This window comes from Procambarus clarkii, chromosome 28, assembly GCF_040958095.1.
Source record: "Procambarus clarkii isolate CNS0578487 chromosome 28, FALCON_Pclarkii_2.0, whole genome shotgun sequence".
Classification (NCBI taxonomy): domain Eukaryota; kingdom Metazoa; phylum Arthropoda; class Malacostraca; order Decapoda; family Cambaridae; genus Procambarus; species Procambarus clarkii.
In genome coordinates, this window is record NC_091177.1 from 7,922,759 (window position 1) to 7,946,319 (window position 23,561).

The 23,561-nt window shown below is 47.0% G+C and overlaps 1 protein-coding gene across 8 annotated transcripts in view; it reads right to left on the bottom strand.

Annotated features, from left to right (window-relative positions):
• Nucleotides 1-23,561, bottom strand: part of Trpm (transient receptor potential cation channel, subfamily M) — a 397,144-nt gene that overhangs the window by 140,048 nt on the left and 233,535 nt on the right. For all 8 annotated transcript variants that reach the window (XM_069332868.1, XM_069332863.1, XM_069332869.1 and 5 more), the window contains one exon: nt 18,977-19,020. In XM_069332868.1, coding sequence (XP_069188969.1) covers nt 18,977-18,979 — 3 coding nt within the window. In that variant the 5' untranslated portion in view covers nt 18,980-19,020. The remainder of the gene's footprint in view (nt 1-18,976; nt 19,021-23,561) is intronic.

Genomic DNA, 23,561 nt, shown 5'->3' on the forward strand with positions numbered 1-23,561 from the left:
TTTATGAAGGTGTCCAGCGGCTGGACACCTTTTTTGACCAGGAGAGTGGCTGTGTTGATGGCTTCAGGGTGGTTACTGCAAGATTCCGGAACTCTTAAAGCTCTTCTAAGGTCGTTGGTTGCTTCACATTCCAGAAGATAGTGAAGTAATGGCTTTTCTATCACAGTTTGGCAGAAGATGCACTCTCTCTGTTGGGGTTCACCAATCTCCCAGTTGCATCTGTAACCTAGACGTAGTCTATATAATCTAACTGCTATTTCCCTGTGGATTCCTTTTGGGATATTTAACCTTTCTAATTTGGTTGCCTGAAGATACCATATTGCAGAGGGTGTATCTATGAATGCATTAACACGATGTACTGAACGGGGTGAGAATAGCTTGAGCTACCTCATCCCTTTGTGTGTATTTTACCTCAATAAACTTATTTCAATTTAATTTCAATTTCAGAGGGCGAACCTTCAGCTACTCTCTGACGTAAATAGGCTTTGTTGAGGTGTGAGAGTTTTTTTGGTGATGATGTTTTATATGTTCTCTAGGCTGGGTTGAATTGTTTTATGTATCGCTGGATGACGAGTTGCCAATTTAGCAATTTCATCGGCTTTCTCATATAATGTGATTCCAATATGGGATGAGATCCAGTTTAAGGTTATGTTGAGGCCTTTGCCTTTAGCGACTGCTCCAAGATACAAAATGGTGGTAATTATTTCCACGTTATCTTAACACTGTTTTTGTCCTAGTATTTGAAGTGCAGCTTTTGAGTCTGTGTGTATGATTGCATTTTGAGTATTTTGTGCAATCACATATGCGAATGCCTGTTGTATGGCAAACAGCTCAGTTTGGGTTGATGATACTGGTCCTCCCAGTCTCCAATATGCCTGTACGCTGGCCGTGCAAAGAGCAGCGCCAGCACTCTCATATTCTGTGTCCACCGATCCGTCTGTGAAGATGTGGGTGGCTCCTGCTACTGCAATGCTATACATTTGCTTTTCTATTATGCCCCTTACGATTGTTGGATCATAGGCAGCGTTTTTCATCGGGAGACTTTCTATTACTATTTTGAAAGTAGTCTCTTCCCACGGTGTGGAAGAAGTGTAATTTAGGTGTGGTTGATAACCCTCTCTATCAAGAATCACGTTTTTAAAAGTCTGTTTTTAAATGTCTGTTTAGGACATTTCCCGCTCTTGCAGCCCAAGAGTTTCCATTGTTTTGGTCAAGTCCAACCACCAAGGCCTGCCGTACTGGGATTGGATCAGGAGAAATAATTATCTTACTGATAATTGTAGCTGTTCTTTGTGATATTCTTTCTTGAAGAGAGGGCAAACCCGTCTCCAGTCTTAGAGTTTCAAGCCTGGTCCACATGGGGGCTCCCAGGGCAGCTCTCATAGCATTGTTTTGGGCAACTTCAAGCTTTCCCCACTGTTGGTGTGATAGACTTGTGAGTGCAGGTGCGGCATAGTCGATCACTGATTTGACTGCCTGTACATAGTATGTGCGAAGGACTTGTAGATTGGCTCCTCCAGAGAGGGAGATTAGCGACCTGAGAATTGCCGTCCGGGCCGCAGTTCGCTCTCTCAAGTAAGTGATCTCAGCATTAAAATTCATGTGTGTGTCCAGGATTATTCCAGATACTGGTGTCCAGATACTGATAAGTGTCTACCCATTCAATTGGTTGACACTGTACTGTGAGTTGGATGTTGAGCTTCGCTATTTTTATGGGCATGGCTTTTGACTTTGAGGGGTTGAGTTTGATACCAATCTGTTTTGCCTCTTTACTGATGCAGTCTAAGCATTTGGGTGCAAGGCGCGCCGCATCCCTTCCTTTTATGATGATGACAAAGTCGTCCGCGTAGTTTAGCAGCCTGCAGTGATGTGGAAGTTTCAACCTCATTATTCTTTCCATTAAACAGTTGAAGAGAAGAGGGCTGAGAATACCCCCTTGCGGTGTACCATTTTCATGTCCTTTGTACACAGAGACTGTGCCATGAAGTTTTACTCTTGCTTCTCTGTTTATGAGACAGTTTTTGGTCCAGGAGAGCAGGTTGCCTCTGACCTCTTTGTCGATGAGGCAGCAGAGAATAGCTGGGGCGCTAGCCAGTTCAAAGGCTTTTTCGAGGTCCAGGAATATCAGCATTCCTGGTCTGTCATTCAAGTGGGCTAACAGAGTTGTAATACATTCCACTGTGCCAACCCCTCTTCCATAGGCATACATATCATGGTGCAGTTTAGGCATTTTCCACTCCAGTCTGTTGAGTGCCATTCTGTCAGCCATCTTGGCTGCACAGCTTTGGAGAGAGATGGGCCTGGGATTAGCTGGATCTTTGGGTTTTGGGATCGGCACTATGTCTGCTCTATTCCAAGCAGAAGGTCTAGTTTGAGAAGTCCAGGCTAAATTAATTAACCTCGGCGTCTCCCTCTGGGCCGAGGTTTCTAATAATTTTATAGGTTATTTTGTCGGCTCCAGGGGATGTATCCTTGGAGTTTTTCTTAGCCCGATTGAGCTCATCCAGTGTGAAGGGGGCATTAGTGTCAGAGCCTTCTTCACATGCTGTAAGGATTCTGTGCCACCTTTCTTCCTCTAGTCCGGTCTGTACTGCTAATACATCTGGTGGAAGCTGAATGCTGGCTGCTCTTTCTGCAAACCTGGTTGCCAGTACTTCGGCTTCCTGTTGAGGATCCTTGGGGTATGGGACTTCAGGTGTTTTATTCCCTTTGGCCCGGTGAATTTGCTGCCACATCTCTCCGAGAGAGGTGTGTTCATTCAGATGTGAGCACCATTCTAGCCACTTTTGTTCTTTTATTAGTCTGGTCTCTCGATGCACATGTTCCTTGACCTCACAAAGTAAGGTCCTGTTGCGGTCACTTGGCTGCTTTTTGCATAGCTTCCTTGTTCTGTTGAGTCTATGGTTGAGTTCTTTGACACGTTCGCAATAGTACCAATGATCTTTATGGTGTCCGGTGGACTGTTTTTTTCAGTGGGATTGAGTGGTTGGCTGCACTTTGAATCGCTTTGACAAATTCTTGTTCTGCCTGATTAATGTCTTCGGGAAGATCATAGTTTCTATGCCACTCTGAAATGAGGTATTGAAATCGGTCCCAGTTTGCTAAAGCAAAGTTCCAGGCTTCAGATGGAGGCGGAGGTGGGGTGGGTAGGTCTAACTTAAGATCAATTTGGACCCCATAGTGGTCACTTGTGAGTGTGGGCTCAACGGACCATGTTGTTGCATCTCTTAGGGAGGCTGAAACGAAGGTTAGGTCTAATCTGCCTCCTTGGATGTGGGTAGGTTCATTCTTGTTTAGGATTTGGATTTCTGGAAGCTGGTCCAGTAGATGTGCAATGTGAATGCCGGCCTCATTTGTTGTGTTCGAGCCCAGTGCCAATCGATGATGGGGCATTAAAATCTCCACAAATGATTGTGTTTGATGTTGTCGCGTGTCCAAATAACACAGAGAAATCCATTTCAGCATGTGGAGACCTGTACACATTAAACACTTCAAGTTTGTCGTGTCTTAGCTCAATGGTTACTACCATTACCTCTGTCCCTGCTCCACAATCGGGTGGGCTGGTTATGGACTTGGAGATTAGGTCACATTTTACATAGATTGCACATGCACAATCCATTACATGGATTGCCTGTTGATCCATGGAAGGAAGAAGCCTCGATAGCCTGAGATTTTAGGTTCTAATCCGGCTCGAAGCAAGCTCTCCTGTAGTATCAGGATGTCTATGCCTTTGGTCGCTGCTATGCATTGCAAGTGTTGCAATTTAGTGCGCAGTCCTTGCGCATTCCATTGCAGGATCTTTAGACCTCTAGGTTCTTGGAATTTGTTGATATCACCGCGGTATCCATCGGGTCTGATTAACACGCCATGGAAGTTGCAATTGGTGTATAGGTTCTTAGTGAACCTGAAATTGACTCACCAATGTCGCTTTCCGACGAACTGGACTCTATCTGTTTTTTAGGGGAGTGTCTCCTGCCCTGCGTTCTTGAGGGTGAGGATATTATATTTTCGAATTTCTTGAGCTTGTGTTCAATTGTCTTCCGAGTCCCTGTGGTTTGCTTGATACCGTGTATCAAACAAACCCTGGAGAGGGTTTCGGGGGTTCTTCTACTCCCCAGGCCCGGCCTGAGGCCAGGCTTGACTTGTGATAACTTGGTCCAACTGGCTGTTGCTTGGAGCGGCCCGCAGGTCCACATATCCACCACAGCCTGGTTGGTCCGGGACTTCTTGCAGAAACTTATCTCACTTTTCCAGACACCAGAAGGAGCCAATAGTATTCCGTATTCGTAGGCCCAAAGGTCCGGGTTCGATTCCCATCCGAGGCAAAAACAAATGAGCATTTTCTTTCACCTGATGTCCCTGTTCACCCAACAGTAAACAGGTACCTGGAAGTTCGTCATGTGTTGCAGACTGCATCCTGGGGATGTGTGTTTGTGTGAGAGAAGGAACATATATGTTATAGATATGACTGGGAAAAAATAGTTCGAGAGTCAGCACATTAGACAACTGGTGGTTAGGAAGGGGTGCAAGAGGTAACAGTTCAGTCCTGACGGCGCGCGCGCACACACACACACACACACACACACACACACACACACACACACAGATGGGCGAGAAAGCGACACACACACCAACAACAATTTCTACCATAAATTTTCTCAAGCACATTAATGAAAATTAAGATGTATCCACGGTAATATAACTTGAGGTTACCTCAAGATAATACCAGCCCCCTCCCCCCCCCCTTCACCGAAATGGCTGGCCAACGTTGGCTATAAATCTAACACAAAGTTACTTTAATCTCTTCCCTAAGTTGGGAGGGAGTGTGGCAAGATATTAAGGGGGCCAGACGGAGGAAAGGTCTGGTGCCCAACTACTTGGACGGTCGGGGGGTAACTACTTGGACGGTCGGGGGTTAACTACTTGGACGGTCGGGGGGTAACTACTTGGACGGTCGGGGGTAACTACTTGGACGGTCGGGGGGTAACTACTTAGACGGTCGGGGGGTAACTACTTGGACGGTCGGGGGGTAACTACTTGGACGGTCGGGGGGTAACTACTTGGACGGTCGGGGGGTAACCACTTGGACGGTCGGGGGATAACTACTTGGACGGTCGGGGGGTAACTACTTGGACGGTCGGGGGGTAACCACTTGGACGGTCGGGGGGTAACTACTTGGACGGTCGGGGGGTAACTACTTGGACGGTCGGGGGGTAACTACTTGGACGGTCGGGGGGTAACTACTTGGACGGTCGGGGGGTAACCACTTGGACGGTCGGGGGGTAACCACTTGGACGGTCGGGGGGTAACTACTTGGACGGTCGGGGGGTAACTACTTGGACGGTCGGGGGGTAACTACTTGGACGGTCGGGGGGTAACCACTTGGACGGTCGGGGGATAACTACTTGGACGGTCGGGGCATAACTACTTGGACGGTCGGGGGGTAACTACTTGGACGGTCGGGGGATAACTACTTGGACGGTCGGGGGGTAAACAAACGCCCACCTGTACCGTCAGTCCGTCGCTCTACTGTCCTGTCCAAGTAGTCCAACACTCGACCCAGCAGCAGGTTACAATGGCTGTCATGAGGCTCTTGCTGTATATTTCGCAGAAGTTTCAAGTGCTTGAAAACCAGACTTTGAATCACAGAAAATGATTCGTCTTCCTGCGGCTTTTAGTGTACCTGGATTGTACCAGGATGGGGTTCTGGGAGTAGTTCGACTCCCCGAGCCTGGTCCGGAGGATAAACACTATGGAAGACTTCGTGAACCTGCAAGAGGACCTGGGAAAAATAAAATATATGGTCCTTCTAGTGGCTATTACAGTTCAACTCTAGCAAATACAAAGTAAAGAGGCTGGGTATAAGGATTCAAAGACCATGCGTGAGGTACCACACGGGAGAGGAAGCCTATTGGAACCAGATAAAAAAAGACTTCGGGGGGTTGATATTAACCCAAACCTGTCACCAGAAGCCCACATAAACAAATATATATGTCAAGAGCAGCATAAGGAAGGTTGGTTCGCTAATATCAGAACTGCCTTTAGGGCTCTCAACAAAGAGTCGTTCAGAATTTTGTATATGGTTTATGTACGATCAATTATAGAATATGTGGAAACGGCGTGTCTTATATAAGGAGTCCTTATATCGTTAAACACAAGACGAAGTTGATGAAAGTTCAGAGGTAGGCCGCCAGCCTATTCCCAGAGTTGAGAGGTATGAGCTACGAGGAAAGACTTCAGGTGTTAAACGTTGTGTCGCTAGAAAAGAGAAGAAACATAGACACGATTACCACATACAAAATATTCAGGAGAACAGACAGGACAGACAAGGACAGATTAATGAACAAATCCACAAGGGCCGTGATGAGGATTTGAACCTACGTCCGAGACAGTGTAAGGTGCAAACCACAGTGTAAGGACAGATTATTTAGAAGGGGTAGTACACAAACAAGGGCACACCATTATGCACGAATTATGAGAGGAATCAAGACAGAGACTTCAGGACGACCTGGACAAACTGGAGGAATAGTCTAAAAAAATGGCTCCTAAAGTTTAACTCAGGAAAGTGTAAAGTAATGAAATTAGGCGAAGGGAGCAGGAGGCTGAACACAAGGTACCATCTGGGAGGTGAAATCCTGCAAGAGTTAAATAGAGAGAAAGATCCGGGATGGGACGGGGGGAAGGAATGGTGCCCAACTACTTGGACGGTCGGGGATTGAACGCTGACCTGCATGAAGCAAAACCGTTGCTCTACCTTACGCGAATCCTTACCGCGTAACATGGTAGAGGTGGGGTCCCTTGATTGTTTCAAACGTGGGTTGGACATGTATATGAATGGGATTGGGTGGCTATAAATAGGAGCTGCCTCGTATGGGTCAATATGCCTTCTGCAGTTATCTTTATTCTTATGTTCTACCGTCCAGCACAAGTGGGTGGACACACGAACATGGAGACACAGGTGATAACTGAGTATCCAAATGAGCCACATAGACATCAGAAAGAATATGGCCAGTGACCAGGGAATTAACAAATGGAATGCATTATGCATTGATTTTGTGGAGGCTGACTCCATACATTTTCAAATGTTGATATAAGAGCCAAATAGGCTCAGGAATCTGTACACCAGTTGATTGACAGTTGAGAGGCGAAACCAAAGAGCCGAAGCTCAACCCTCGCATGCACAACTAGGCGAGTATAACTAGGTGAGTACACAGATGGAAATCAAGTACCCAAATGGGCTAGAGACATTACAAATGTTTTTTTCAGAGTCAGATTAAACAACTGGAATGTGCTAACTAGCCAAGTGGTGGAGGCAAACTCCATACACAGCTTTAAATGTAGACACGACAACCCAACAGGCTCTGGCGCCTATACACCAGTCGATTAAGAGGAGAGGTGGGACCAGAGAGCCGTGGCTCACCCATCACAAATACGACTAGGTAGGTACACACGAACATGAGAGATGTGAGTCGAATATAATGGATGCGAGGGAGACGTGACCGCGTCAGAGGCCGTGGGCGGGAGTTGTGACGTCAGGCACCCACCAGCAGCCGGTCAGCTGTAGGAGGCAGGGGCGGAGCGCTGAGAATGGGAGGCAGGAGGAGCAGGAGGAGGAGGAATACAGGACTGAAGGGGGTAAGAAACGATACGGAGGGTGAAGAGGGAAGGAAGATAAAGAGATGGGTAAAGAAAGTCAGGGATACAGAGGGGGGAGGGAGGGGGGGCAGAAGATACACAGAGAATGGGAGGAATCAGACACAGGGGGTGGAGAGTCAGGGACACAGGGGGTGGAGAGTCACGGACACAGGTGGTGGAGAGTCACGGACACAGGGGGTGGAGAGTCAGAGACACAGGGGGTGGAGAGTCAGGGACACAGGGGGTGGAGAGTGACATATACAGGGAGTGAGGGGGGAGAGGGGGGGGGACGGTAATAATAAACCATGTACATGTATCATACAATAGGACAAGTGCTGCGAAGGAAGATAATAAGAGGCAGTGTAGGCAGTAGCAATATTGAAGTAACATTTACCTGTACTGAAGGTGAAAATACTAACTGCTTAACGCTTGCTAAAGACAGGTCTTCAATCTAAAGAGACAGAGAGAAATACATGTAGAGGCACCACCGACATGTCAATACATGTAGAGGCACCACCGACATGTCAATACATGTAGAGGCACCACCGACATGTCAATACATGTAGAGGCACCACCGACATGTCAATACATGTAGAGGCACCACCGACATGTCACTCAGGCTAGCAAGTATCCTAGTAAAACAATTTGTTTTCTTATTTGTACAGATTTGTTTTGAATTTTATTGCATCTAAAATTGTCATAATAGGTTAACATTTTTGGATTGAATCAGATATTGGATTAGTTCAGGTTGAGGAAGACAGCACACGTGAAGCACCGAGTGGTGCGGCAGCGTTAGTTGCCAGGGTCAGGCATACTCTCACCTGCAGGCCTAGAGTAATGGGGACGACGGGGGGGTGGGGGCCGGAAGTGAGGGGGGGGGGGGAGGGAGGGAGGGAGGGAGGGATATGGAGGGAGGGATATGGAGGGAGGGAGGGAGGGATAGGGGGGAGGGAGGGGGGAGGGAGGGAGGGGGGGATAGGGGGGAGGGAGGGGGGGAGGGAGGGAGGGATATGGAGGGATGGAGGGAGGGAGGGGGGAGGGAGGGAGGGAGGGAGGGATATGGAGGGAGGGAGGGATATGGAGGGAGGGAGGGAGGGAGGGAGGGGGGGGGAGAGGGAGAGAGGGGAGAGAAGTGGGAGAGAGGTGGGAGAGAGAGGGAGAGAGGGGAGAGAAGTGGGAGAGAGGTGGGAGAGAGGGAGAGAGGGGGGAGAAGGGGGAGAGAGGGAAGAGAGGGAAGAGAGGGGAGAGAGAGGGGAGAGAGAGAGAGAGAGAGAGAGAGAGAGAGAGAGAGAGAGAGAGAGAGAGAGAGAGAGAGAGAGAGAGAGAGAGAGAGAGAGAGAGAGAGAGAGAGAGAGAGAGAAACCGACCTATACAGTCTCAAATCCAAGAGAAGGAGAATTCAGCGAATTCAGTTTTAATAACAAAATGATTAACTGGGAACTAATAAGCCAAGACCCCCACAGAGATAAACTGAGAAGAACAGCTAGATAATACAAACTTAAACCAGTGCTCCGAGAAAATAGTCACAGTAGCACTAGAAATATGTAGACGGCATATAGCACTAAGGAAAAAAGATAAGATGCAAACTGGAACGAGAACGGCGGTCATCTATAATTGAAGAAAACAAACAACAGAACATCTTAATCGCTCCACTCTGTCCCAACACCGACGAGGAAGGCGGCGTAGGGAAATATAAATGACCGAGCTGAAGCTGAGAGAATCATAAAATCAAAGAGAGGCAAAGGGAGCAAAAGGCCATAAGTGAAATATAGAGGAATCCGAAATACTTTTTCTCCTTTGCAAAAACTAGAACAAAGCCTACATCCAACATTGGGCCGTTGCACGAGGGTGACAGAACTTCTACAGATCAACCCGTCTTCAGACCAAGTCCATTCCATCCAGCGGCTGACCCCAAAGACTCTTTCATCAATTTTAACATTTTGTTCATTCAAAACAGAACTTTTCTCAAGTATAAATTATTATTATTATATATCAGCATATTGTGAATATTTAGGCACTGGTTAGGTTAGGTGTTCAGGTTCTGTTGCCATATTATTTGTATTTTTAGTACGTTGGTGAAGCATTTACAGCGTTGTTCGAGCGAAAGTCGTCAGTGAAGCACCTGTTTCAGAAGTGTTCGAACGTCATCAGTTGTGGAAGTTCATGACAGTTCATAAATCATGACATGATTTATATATACACGTGGAAGATACTGGAGGGACAAGTACCAAATCTACACAGTAAAATAACAACATACTGGAGTGAACGATATGGAAGAAAATGCAGAATAGAACCAGTGAAGAGCAGAGGTGCCATAGGCACAATCAGAGAACACTGTATAAACATCAGAGGTCCGCGGTTGTTCAACGTCCTCCCAGCGAGCATAAGAAATATTGCCGGAACAACCGTGGACATCTTTAAGAGGAAACTAGATTGTTTCCTCCAAGGAGTGCCGGACCAAACGGGTTGTGGTGGGTATGTGGGCCTACGGGCCGCTTCAAGCAACAGCCTAATGATACCTACTTAATACCTGCTTGATGGGGTTTTGGGAGTTCTACTCCCCAAACCCAGCCCGAGACCAGGCTTGATTTATGAGTTTGGTCCACCAGGCTGTTGCTTGGAGCAGCTCGCAGGCCCACATACCCACCACAGCCCGGTTGGTCCGGAATTTCTTTTAGAAAACAGTCTAGTTTTCTCTTGAAGATGTCCACGGTTGTTCCGGCAATATTTCTTATGCTCGCTGGGAGGACGTTGAACAACCGTGGACCTCTGATGTTCATACAGTGTTCTCTGATTGTGCCTATGGCACCTCTGCTCTTCACTGGTTGTATTCTGCATTTTCTTCCATATCGTTCACTCCAGTACGTTGTTATTTTACTGTGTAGATTAGGGACCTGGCTTTCCAGTATTTTCCACGTGTATATTATTTGGTATCTCTCTCGTCTCTTTTATAGTGAGTACATTTGGAGAGCTTTGAGACGATCCCAATAATTTAGGTGCTTTATCGCGTCTATGCGTGCCGTATATGTTATCTGTATTCCCTCTATTTCAGCAATCTCTCCTGCTGTGAAGGGGGAAGTGAGTACTGAGCAGTACTCGAGACGGGACAACACCAGTGACTTGAAGAGTACAACCATCGTGATGGGATCCTTGGATTTGAAAGTTCTCGTAATCCATCCTATCATATTTCTGACTGACGCAATATTTGCTTGGTTATGCTCCCTAAACGTTAGATCGTCGAACATCATTATTCCCAAATCCTTGACATGCTGTTTTCCTACTATGAGCAGATTCGATTGTATTTTGTACCCTGTATTATGTTTCAGGTCCTAATTTTTGCCGTACCTGAGTACCTGGAATTTATCCCTGTTAAACATCCTGTTATTTTCTGCTGCCCAATCGAAAACTTTGTTGATATCTGCTTGCAATTTTTCCATGTCTTCAGCAGAGGTAATTTTCATGCTGATTTTTGTGTCATCTGCAAAGGATGACACGAAGCTGTGACTTGTATTTTTATCTATATCTGATATGAGAATAAGGAACAGCAGTGGTGCAAGGACTGTACCTTGAGGTACAGAGCCTTTAACTGAGCTTGGACTCGATTTTATTTGATAGACTGTTACTCTTTATGTTCTGTTCGACAGGAAATTGAGTGTCCAGCGTCCTACTTTACCAGTTATTCCCATTGACCTAATTTTGTGTGCAATCACTCCATGATCACATTTGTCGAATGCCTTTGCAAAGTCTGTGTATACTACATCTGCATTTTGCTTTTCTTCTAGAGTTTCTGTGATTTTGTCATAGTAGTTGAGTAACTGTGACAGACAGGATCTTCCCGCTTTAAATCCATGTTGTCCTGGGTTGTGTAACATTATTTTTCATAAAAACAGAAATTTGATTCCTAATCACACTTTCAAAAACTTTTATTATGTGTGATGTTAGTGCAACTGGCCTATAATTTTTGGCCAAGGTTTTACTACCCCCCCTTGTGCAAAGGAGCTATATCTGCAGATTTAAGTGCAGCTGGTATCTCCCCTGTATCCAGGTTCTTTCTCCATATTATGCTAAGTGCTCGCGCTACTGGTACTTTACATTTCTTTATGAATATTGAATTCCATGAGTCAGGCCCAGGAGCTGAATGCATGGGCATATTGTCAAGTTCTCTTTCAAAGTCTTCAGAGTTCGTGTTAATATCCTTTATATTATCTGCAGCTTGAATGTCATTCATAAAGAAGCTGTCTGGGTCATCAACTTTCATGTTGTTTATTGGTGTGCTAAACATAGCCTCATACTGGCTTCTTAGCATTTCACTAATTTCTTTGTTGTCCTCTGTGTACGTACCTTCAGTTGTAATTAAAGGTCCAATACTGGTGGAGATTTTTGATTTTGACTTTGCATATGTGAAAAAATATGTTGGATTTTTCTTCATCTCTTGTATAGCTCTCTGTTCCAATTCCATTTCCTCAGTCTCGTATGATCGCTTCCACGTTTGTTCTATTTCTTCGATCTCCCTGTTTAGGTTTATTTTCCTTGCTTGTGATAGTCATGTCTGCCTAAGCATTTCCGTTATTTTTTTTTCTTCTCCTGTACAGTCGTCTGCGTTCTCTTTCTAGAGTGGTCCTCTTTCTGCCCCTCCTCACAGGCACGTGCTTCAAGCAGACCTTGTATGCTTCAGCTGTCAGTTGAGCTATTCCCTGTGTGGGAGTTTTGTCGCTTAAGACCGTCTCCCATTGAATGGTTGCAAGGTCTACATTTATTTTTTCCCAGTCGATCCTCTTATTGTTGAAATTTAATTAGTGGAAATTTGTTGAAATAACTAGTGGAATTATTGTTGAAATTTAAATTAGTGGAGCAAACTCTCACAAGTCAAGCTTGGCCTCGGGCCGGACTTTGGGGAGTAGAACTCCCAGAACCCCATCAACCATGCAGTTACATTATTTATGTTTACAGATAATAACATGAGTGTTAGTCCTAAACCTGGTGGGACTTCAACGATGGCGTTTTCCCAGTCCGATTTGTCTCATTATTGCAACTGTTTCCTGTTTAGGAGGTGGTTGTTCACCCAATTGAGTAGTCTGCCGGTTACTGTAGCCTTGTGTTCCAGTCTCTAGTGAGGGACAGTATCCAGGGGAGGAAAATTTACCGGGAGGGGAGGGGAAAGGGGCAGGGGGGGGGGGGGTGAAGGGAGGGGAGAGGGGAGGGGGGCAGTGGGGGGCAGAACTGAGGAGGGCGGGCCAGCTGGTCCTGCAGAACGTGTCCCCTTTAAGCGGGCACAAGACCCCGCCGAACCCGCCTGGCCATCGAACTGCAGCTTAAACCCTCCCTCCATCCCTCCTTCCCCTCCCCTACCATCACTCCTCCTTCCCTTCCCCCTCCCTCCATCCCGTCACTCACAAACACTTACCCACCGACCCACAAACTGACCCAAAGATTCACTCAGCTCGTTACAATCTGTGGCAAGATGACACAAAATTTTGAACCCCATCAAGATGACACACAAAAAATTACCTCTGCTGAAGATATTGAAAAACTTCAAGCAGATATTAATAAAGTTTTCGAGTGGGCAGCAGAAAATAACGTGATGTTTAACAGTGATAAATTCCAGGTACTCAGGTACGGTAAAAATGAGAACCTTAAACATGATACAGGGTATAAAACTCAATCAAATGTGCCCATAGTAGGAAAACCGTATGTAATAAAGGATTTGGGAATAATGATGTCTAACGACCTAATGTTTAGGGAGCATAACCAAGCAAATATTGCGTCAGCTAGAATAATGATAGGATGGATTATGAGAACTTTCAAATCCAGGGATCCCATCACAATGGTTGTACTCTTCAAGTCACTGGTGTTGTCCCGTCTTGAGTACTGCTCAATACTCACTTCCACCTTCAGAGTAGGAGAGATTGCATAAACAGAGGGGGTACAGAGAACATAAACGGCACGCAAAGACGCGATAAAGCACCTACATTATTGGGATCGTCTCAAAACTCTCAAAATGTACTCATTAGAAAGGAGACGAGAGAGATCAAATAATATACACATGGAAAATACTGGAGGACCAGGTCCCAAATCTACACAGTAAAATAACAACGTACTGGATTGAACGATATGGAAGAAAATGCAGAATAGAACCAGTAAAGAGCAGGAGTGCTATAGGCTCAATCATAGAACACTGTATAAACATCAGAGATCCAACGTTGTTCAACATCCTCCCAGAGAGCATGAGAAATATTGCCGGAACAACCGTGGACATCATCAAGAGGAAACTAGTTAATTCTCTCCAACGTGTGCTGGACCAACCGGGTCGTGGTGGATATGTAGACCTGCGGGCCGCTGCAAGCAACAGTCTGGTGGACCAAACTCTCACAAGTCAAGCCTGGCCCCGGGCCGGGCTTGGGGAGTAGAAGAACTCCCAGAACCCCATCAAGCAGGTATCAAGCAGATATCTCCACAATCCAAACCAATTCTATAACCACAAGAACAACCTTCTAGAGCCTTAAAGTGTATCTCCAGAAGCACCTCCACCACCCAAGCTGTCACTATAACCTCCTTTCAGTCACTTTTTTGTCTGCTTGCTGGTTTGCCTGACTGTCTGGGGGCTTGCCTGACTGTATCCTGACTGTCTGGGGGCTTGCCTGGCCATCTGCTAGCTGTCTGCGGGCTTATATGGCTGTCTGAGGGCTTGTATGGTTGTCTGCGGGCTTGTATGGCTGTTTGCGAACTTGCATGGGTGTCTGGGGGCTTACCTGACTGTCTATGGGCTGTCTGCATGCTTGCCTGACTGCCTATTGGCTGTCTGCGAGCTTGCCTGACTCTCTGCTGGCTGTCTGCGAGCTTGCCTGACTCTGCTGGCTGTCTGCGAGCTTGCCTGACTCTCTGCGGGGCTGCCTGCGGGTTTGCCTGGCTGCTTGCAACACTATGCATAACCTCTCAATGTTAACCTGCTTGATACCTGCTGGATGGGGATCTGAGAGTTCTTCTACTCCCCAAGCCCGGCCCGAGGCCCAGGCTTTACTTGTGAGAAGTATTCTGACTCAGATATGTTCTCAAGTATTACTCAATATTTTCTAAAGTATATACCTACTAGAGTTTCCCAGAGTGCTTAACATCTAATGTTTCTTAGGTATTTTAACACGACTGGTGCCCAAGAGTTAAACTCGAGTGTAGTATTACCCTAAGAGCTGAACCACCATCGTCTTACAAGTTCGAGGGAACAGACAGTGGAGCCAAACTCTCTGAGAAGAAAGTTTAAGACATCAACACACTCTTCTCAGGTTATTTCTTTCTTATCCTTGGTCATTACTTCTTGTGGCCCCTGGTGTGGGTAGGTAGTGACCTGGTGCAGGCAGACAAGCACTGGCTGATACCCGATTGATGTGATTCTGGGAGTTCTTCTACCCCCCAAACCCGGCCCGAAACCAGGCTTGACTTGTGAAAGCTTGATCCACCAGACTGTTGCTGGGAGCGGCCCGCAGGCCCACATATCCACCTGAGCCCGGTTGGTCCACATGAGAGACGTGGTGAATTTATCACAGAGAGGACCTCTGTAATACAAAGGTACAGAGGTCACTGCTGTAATAATACACAGCATACAACATATGACGCTACACAATAACAATAATAATCCTCACAAGAGGTCAACACTCTGAGATAATGCCAGCACATGATTCTTAAACACCAATCAAAACGTCTCATCTAATCTATCGTCGACACCTAATGCAATATTATAGGGTAATAAACATTTAATTTCTTTGCTCGGCAAAGTAGCGGAAGAAATGTATACGTATAATACGGGTTAATGTATCAATACAATCATTGCCTCAGCGAGGACACACACACATACACATGTGTACCCTGGGGGGGGGGAGGTTAATGGGGGGGGGGAGGTTAATGGGGGAGCCGGTGATACCCGACACTCACCCTTAGGACGACATCTTGAGCCAGAGTTTAAGGGAAGGTGTCGTCGCCCTTAAGACACAACGGGGAGAAACGAACAAATCCACAAGGGCCGTGACGAGGATTCTAATCTGCGTCCGGGAGCATCCCAGACACTGCCTTAATCGACTGAGCTATGGGTGTCTGGGATGCTCCCGGACGCAGGTTCGAATCCTCGTCACGGCCCTTGTGGATTTGTTCATTTGATGCATCACGTTAGTGTGATCTCTGTGTGTGACAACGGGGAGAGTTATGGCGGGAGCGGCAGCAGCAGCAGCGTGTGGTGGTGGTGGTGGCGCCCAGTAGTGTGCCAGGTGTCGCCAGGCGCCCGTGCCACCCTGCTGGCGACAATGGTGTTGACTGGTGCCGACACCAGGCAACACGGCACCAGGGCAGTCGTTGGCTGGTGTTTGCCATCATTACTGGCAACATTATCTGCGATACAAATATTTGTTCGCGCACGCATGCACACACACACACACACACACACACACACACACACACACACACACACACACACACACACACACACACACACACACACACACAGACGCACACACACACACACAGACGCGCGCACACACACACACAGACGCACACGCACACGCACACACACGCACACACACACACACACACACACACACACACACACACACACACACACACACACACACACACCCGTACCTTGTCAAGCACAAGACGAAGCTGGAAAAAGTCCAAAGGTATGCCACTAGACTAGTTCCGGAACTAAGAGGCATGAGTTACGAGGAAAGGCTGCGGGAAATGCACCTTACGACACTGGAAGACAGAAGAGTAAGGGAAGACATGATCACAACCTACAAAATCCTCAGAGGAATCGACCGGGTAAACAAGGATAAACTATTCAACACTGGTGGGACGCGAACAAGGGGACACAGGTGGAAACTGAGTACCCACATGAGTCACAGAGACGTTAGAAGGAACTTTTTCAGTGTCAGAGTAGTTAACAGATGGAATGCATTAGGCAGTGATGTGGTGGAGGCTGACTCCATACACAGTTTTAAATGTAGATATGATAGAGCCCAGTAGGCTCAGGAATCTGTACACCAGTTGATTGACAGTTGAGAGGCGGGACCAAAGAGCCAAAGCTCAACCCCCGCAAGCACAAATAGGTGAGTACACACACACACACAGACGCACACACACGCACACGCACACACACGCACACAGACGCACACACACGCACACACACGCACACTCACACACACACACACACGCACACACACTCACACACACTCACACACACTCACACACACTCACACACACTCACACACGCACACACACACTCACACACACACACACACACACACACACACACACACACACACACACACACACACACACACACACACACACACACACACGCGCGCGCGCGCGCGCGCGCGATTTGATAGAGCCCAGTAGGTTCAAGAATCTGTACACCGGTTGACTGACAGCTGAGAGGCGGGACCAAACAGCCAAAGCTTACCCCCCCAAGCACAACTAGGTGAGTACAAGTAACACACACACACACCGCCCATGTGAGACCAATTTTAGAGTATGCTGCCCCATCTATAGAATGTACTGCATTTTATATCTATATTTATTTATATGTCTATAAAATGTATGCTGCACCATCTATAAATTTTTGTATAAATGGAAGTATAACTTACATCTATAAAAAAAGTAAGCTGGAAAGGGTGCAAAAGATTACAACAAGACTGGTCCCAGAGTTGCGAGGGATGAGATATGAAGAGAGACCGAAACAATTATATATGACGAAGCTAGTGTAAGCAGGAAAGAGACAAGAGAGACATGATACCCACGTAGAAAATACTTAAGAGGATTGACAGAGTGGAAAAAGATGAAATATTTACAATGATTAAGAATATAACAAGGGGGAGGGGGCACGGATGGGAGCTTGAGAGTCAGATGTGTTATATAAAGATGTTGGAAAGTTTTATTTTAGCGTAAGAGTTGTGAGTAAATGGCATGACCTTAAGGAGCAGGGTGTAGAGGCAAACTCAGTTCACAACTTTAAAAGCAGGTGTCGCAGGGGAATAGGTCAGGAGTCCTTTCATTTAGACAAGCGGCGGCTAGAAAAGCGGGGTTTAAGAGCTAGAGCTCGATCCTGCAGGTAGAAAAGGTGCGTACGCAGGATGTTCACTGATTGCCACTTACCCACACTATGACACCACTGGCTCTGACACCTGGCACTTACCCTCACCAAGACACCACTGGCTCTGACACCTGGCACTTACCCACACCATGACACCACTGGCTCTGACACCTGGCACTTACAGCACACCATGACACCACTGGCTCTGACACCTGGCACTTACCCTCACCATGACACCACTGGCTCTGACACCTGGCACTTACCCACACCATGACACCACTGGCTCTGACACCTGGCACTTACCCACACCATGACACCACTGGCTCTGACACCTGGCACTTACCCACCCCAAGACACCACTGGCTCTGACACCTGGCACTTACCTACATCATGACACTACTGGCTCTGACACCTGGCACTTACCCACACCATGACACCACTGGCTCTGACACCTGGCACTTACCCACACCAAGACACCACTGGCTCTGACACTTGGCACTTACCCACACCATGACACCACTGGCTCTGACACCTGGCACTTACCTACACCAAGACACCACTGGCTCTGACACCTGGTACTTACCTACACCAAGACACCACTGGCTCTGACACTTGCCACTTACCCACACTATGACACCACTGGCTCTGACACTTGGCACTTACCCTCACCAAGACACCACTGGCTCTGACACCTGGCACTTACCCACACCATGACACCACTGGCTCTGACACTTGGCACTTACCCACACCATGACACCACTGGCTCTGACACCTGACACTTACCCACACCAAGACACCACTGGCTCTGACACCTGGCACTTACCCACACCAAGACACCACTGGCTCTGAAACCTGGCACTTACCCTCACCAAGACACCACTGGCTCTGACACCTGGCACTTACCAAGACACCACTGGCTCTGACACCTGGCACTTACCCACACCAAGACACCACTGGCTCTGACACCTGGCACTTACCCTCACCAAGACACCACTGGCTCTGACACCTGGCCCTTGCCCACCCCAAGACACTACTGGCTCTGACACCTGGCACTTACCCACACAATGACACCACTGGCTCTGACACCTGGCACTTACCCTCCCCAAGACACCACTGGCTCTGACACCTGGCACTTACCCACCCCAAGACACCACTGGCTCTGACACCTGGCACTTACCAAGACACCACGTGAGGCAACCGTTGACACTAGGCGCCACGAAGACATGAATGAAAACAAAAGACTGGGAGAGAGCGTGCAGCACTTACCATCTGTACACAGAGTAGGGATCCCTCTCCTCATCCTAGCTTCTCTGTGAAAGAAAAAAAAATCACTTTTAATAAATGCAGGATACAAGCGGTCATAAAGTGTACTTCAGCAGGCGTTCAGGCTTGTGGGTCAGTGTGTACAATGTACTAGAGGCAGTATGGTGAACACACACTACTAGAGGGAGTATGGTGAACACACACTACTAGAGGGAGTATGGTGAACACACACTACTAGAGGCAGTATGGTGAACACACACTACTAGAGGGAGTATGGTGAACACACTACTAGAGGGAGTATGGTGAACACACACTACTAGAGGGAGTATGGTGAACACACACTACTAGAGGGAGTATGGTGAACACACACTACTAGAGGGAGTATGGTGAACACACACTACTAGAGGGAGTATGGTGAACACACACTACTAGAGGGAGTATGGTGAACACACACTACTAGAGGGAGTACGGTGAACACACTACTAGAGGGAGTATGGTGAACACACACTACTAGAGGGAGTACGGTGAACACACACTACTAGAGGGAGTACGGTGAACACACACTACTAGAGGCAGTATGGTGAACACACACTACTAGAGGCAGTATGGTGAACACACGAAGTGAGAGGTTCAGTTGATCACCGTAGCCCGCAAGTATGAGAAGTGTGCATAGCAACACTACTGAAGGTATACTGAACCATAGCAACACTACTGAAGGTATACTGCTCCATAGCAACACTACTGAAGGTATACTGCACCATAGCAACACTACTGAAGGTATACTGCTCCATAGCAACACTACTGAAGGTATACTGCTCCATAGCAACACTACTGAAGGTATACTGCTCCATAGCAACACTACTGAAGGTATACTGCTCCATAGCAACACTACTGAAGGTATACTGCTCCATAGCAACACTACTGAAGGTATACTGCTCCATAGCAACACTACTGAAGGTATACTGCACCATACCAACATTACTGAAGGTATACTGCACCATTAAGACACATAAGTATAACAAATGACCCATGTATATACAGGCAACATATTATGCCTCTCTCCCCCTTCTTCTTTACCTCATCAAGTTGCTTATTTATACACTTGAGTAACTTTCCATTTAGTCTCAAAATAATTGTAACAAGTTAATGTAAAACTAAACTCCAGAGGGAGAAGAGCGTATGAGACTGAGACGTGAAAGCTTACAACTACGAACGTTCTTGAGTTGTTAGTATGGAGCCGAGGGAATAAGAAACGACTGTCGACCTGTAACAATAGTCGGGGAACAGCCTGTAACGGGGGTCAGAGGGTGTGACGGGTCTTGACCCGTCAATTCAGTATCCCGCAGAATCGCCAATTACCCCCAAGCGTACTCTGTCTTAAGAGAAGTTGCTGTTTCTCAAGAGTGTTTGATAGTGTCTGCCCTGAAGGGCCTTAGTGCCCTCCACTCTGGAGCTCCTCTCTGTTGGGGCTCTACTCCCCTCCCTAGGTGCCATTATTCCCCTCTGGGGATCACCTCAGTCGAGCCACAGAGCAGAACCTGGAAACACAAACCTTAACTGTCTCTATTTTCCGCTTGTTACAACTTGTAATAAAGTTGTTACATCTTGGCTTAACGTATTAGAACGTTGTTACAACTTGCTATATTGGTTGTTATAACTGGTTAGGTGTTAAAATTTGTTCGAACGTTGTAGCAACGTCGTAGTTTCGGTGTGTGTTTGGCGGGGAGATCCCACCGAACCATCCTCGCACCTTGTGGTGAGTGAGGGAACTCTACCACCCCCCAGTGTCCTTGCTGGGGTGTCCGTGGACACGGAGGTTATCTTGAGGTTATCTTGAGATGATTTCGGGGCTTTAGTGTCCCCGCGGCCCCGTCCTCGACCAGGCCTCCACCCCCAGGAAGCAGCCCGTGACAGCTGACTAACACCCAGGTACCTATTTTACTGCTAGGTAACAGGGGCATAGGGTGAAAGAAACTCTGCCCATTGTTTCTCGCCGGCGCCCGGGATCGAACCCGGGACTACAGGATCACAAGTCCAGTGTGCTGTTCGCTCGGCCGACCGGCTCCTAAACGGAAACTCAGGGGTTTACCCAGGTCAAGTTGCCCGCCCATAATGTTATTCACAAGGTCGCCAACTTGACCCACCTTCCTCCGCGGTCACCTAATACTCCCAACACAGTCGGGGTGTCCCCTTCTCCCAGTCTAGTGCTGCTTCAACAGTAGTGTGGTGCACAGTAAACAGGACGAAGGAAACACAGTAGTAAAATATAAATGGTTTACTCACAATAGGCAGTTCGATGGCAACACTTGAAAGTAATCACAATATCCGCCAACAGTTTAATGTTTCCAAATCGAAAGTTATGAGGCTCTGTCCAAAACTTGTGTTATCAAGTGAATATATATATATATATATATATATATATATATATATATATATATATATATATATATATATATATATATATATATTATAACGCCTCTTCAATAATGTATAGCCTTTAAATCACTACCTGGAGCATACCTGGAGAAGTTTTCGGGGGTTCTTCTACTCACCCGAGCCCGGCGTGGGGCCAGGCTCGACGTGTGATAACTTGGTCCAACAGGCTGTTGCTTGGTGCGGTCCGCAGGCCCACATATCCACTACAGCCTCCTTGGTCCGGCACTTCTTGCAAGAACTTATCTAAGTTTCTCCCTCACTCTCCCTAAGTGCATAAGTGTGCCTAAGTGCCTCTCTCTCCGTGTATGATCCACAAAGAGGGAGGGGGAGGGGGGGGGGAGAGAGAGAGAGAGAGAGAGAGAGAGAGAGAGAGAGAGAGAGAGAGAGAGAGAGAGAGAGAGAGAGAGAGAGAGAGAGAGAGAGAGAGAGAGAGACAGAGACAGAGACAGAGACAGAGACAGAGAGAGAGAGAGAGAGAGAGAGAGAGAGAGAGAGAGAGAGAGAGAGAGAGAGACAGAGAGACAGAGAGACAGACAGAGAGAGAGAGAGAGACAGAGAGAGAGACACAGAGAGAGAGAGACAGAGAGAGAGACAGAGACAGAGAGACAGAGAGACAGAGACAGAGACAGAGGGGGGGGGGGAGGGGGTGGTTACCTCCACGCCGCTCCAAGAAAAGTTTGAAGACTTTTATGTTGAAACTTAGGTCGATTGAAATGTCTTTGGTAACTAGTTTGCAAGATTACATGCAGTCACGCATCACTCTGCACTAAACATTCTCTGAACAGTTTCCCGTAGTTAAGTTTCAAACAGACATTAACGGATCTCCCTCGCATGAAATGTGTAGATGAAAACCTTGATTCATATTACATTACATACACCTAATTCTCAAGACCTTTCTAAACACAATTCTATACAAATATCAAAATTATCAAATAATGTGTCTGTGTTTAGATTTAGATGTGGTTGTGTAAGGAGGCCAGAAGGAGACAGACTTGTCTCTCTCTCTCAGGACTTGGAAGTAACTACAGTAGGAGGGTAAGGTAAGGTAAGGTAAGGTAAGGTAAGGTAAGGTAATTATGAAGGGAAAGCACTAAGTCAGCACGACTATATAATATTTGGACTGGATACGAGGATAAGGATCTGGGGAAGGACGACGGAGGGAAGAAATACTACCCAACTAGTATTTCCCCGTGGATCCCCGACGATCCAATAGGATCGTCGGGGATCGAACGCCGACCTGCAAGACGCGCGATTGTCGCTAGGCAGGAGGGCAAGAAACTGTCGACATACGTCATGCCTGCAGGTTATATGTGTACGTGAATGTTATTTCCCCTAATATCAAGTGAACAAATAATACGCAAAATAAGTCCGTTGTGTGTAAATGAGCCCCACGTCCCTTTACCACCGTGTGTGTGTGTGTGTAAGCTTACTAGTAATGTATTTCCAACAAGTGTAATACACCCAGGTTACAGAAACTAGTCGCCTCCACTGTAAGATAACTAGTGGGAAAATGCAAGCAATATACTCCTAACACGTGAACATAACAAATTAAGAACAAACAAATTAAGAGTGCGACACAGCCCGTTCATACAGCCTCCTATCGGCTGGTCCCCCCCTCTCTCATCCACCCATTGGTCAACACCCACTGGTCAACACCCACCAGACAACTCATACTGGTCAACACCCACTGGTCAACACCCACCAGACAACTCATACTGGTCAACACCCACCGGTCAACACCGACCAGACAACACCCACCGGTCCACTACCTAAACACCATCACTGAACAGAAGTATTCAGTAAAAATGTCTGTGGGAAAATGTGCACAGAATGCCACAAGAAGGTAGATCACCAGCAGAGCTTTCAGTGTCAACTCTGGCCAGGAATCACACACAGTAAATGTGTCAACATAACTAATGATGGAAGGAAATATGGTTCCAGAGAACACTCTGCGAACTGACTCTGCTCAAAGGATAATAATACTTTCTTGAAGATAATGGCAATTCTGGATAAAATTCCTGCGCAGAACATAGAATCGCTAATAAATGTCTGCATAGAAATTTAAAATGTCTTCAAACAAATTGTCCATGACACCCAGGTACAATCAGATGAAGTGCAGAGCGCAGTTTCCATGTCGCCACAGCGGAGTGCT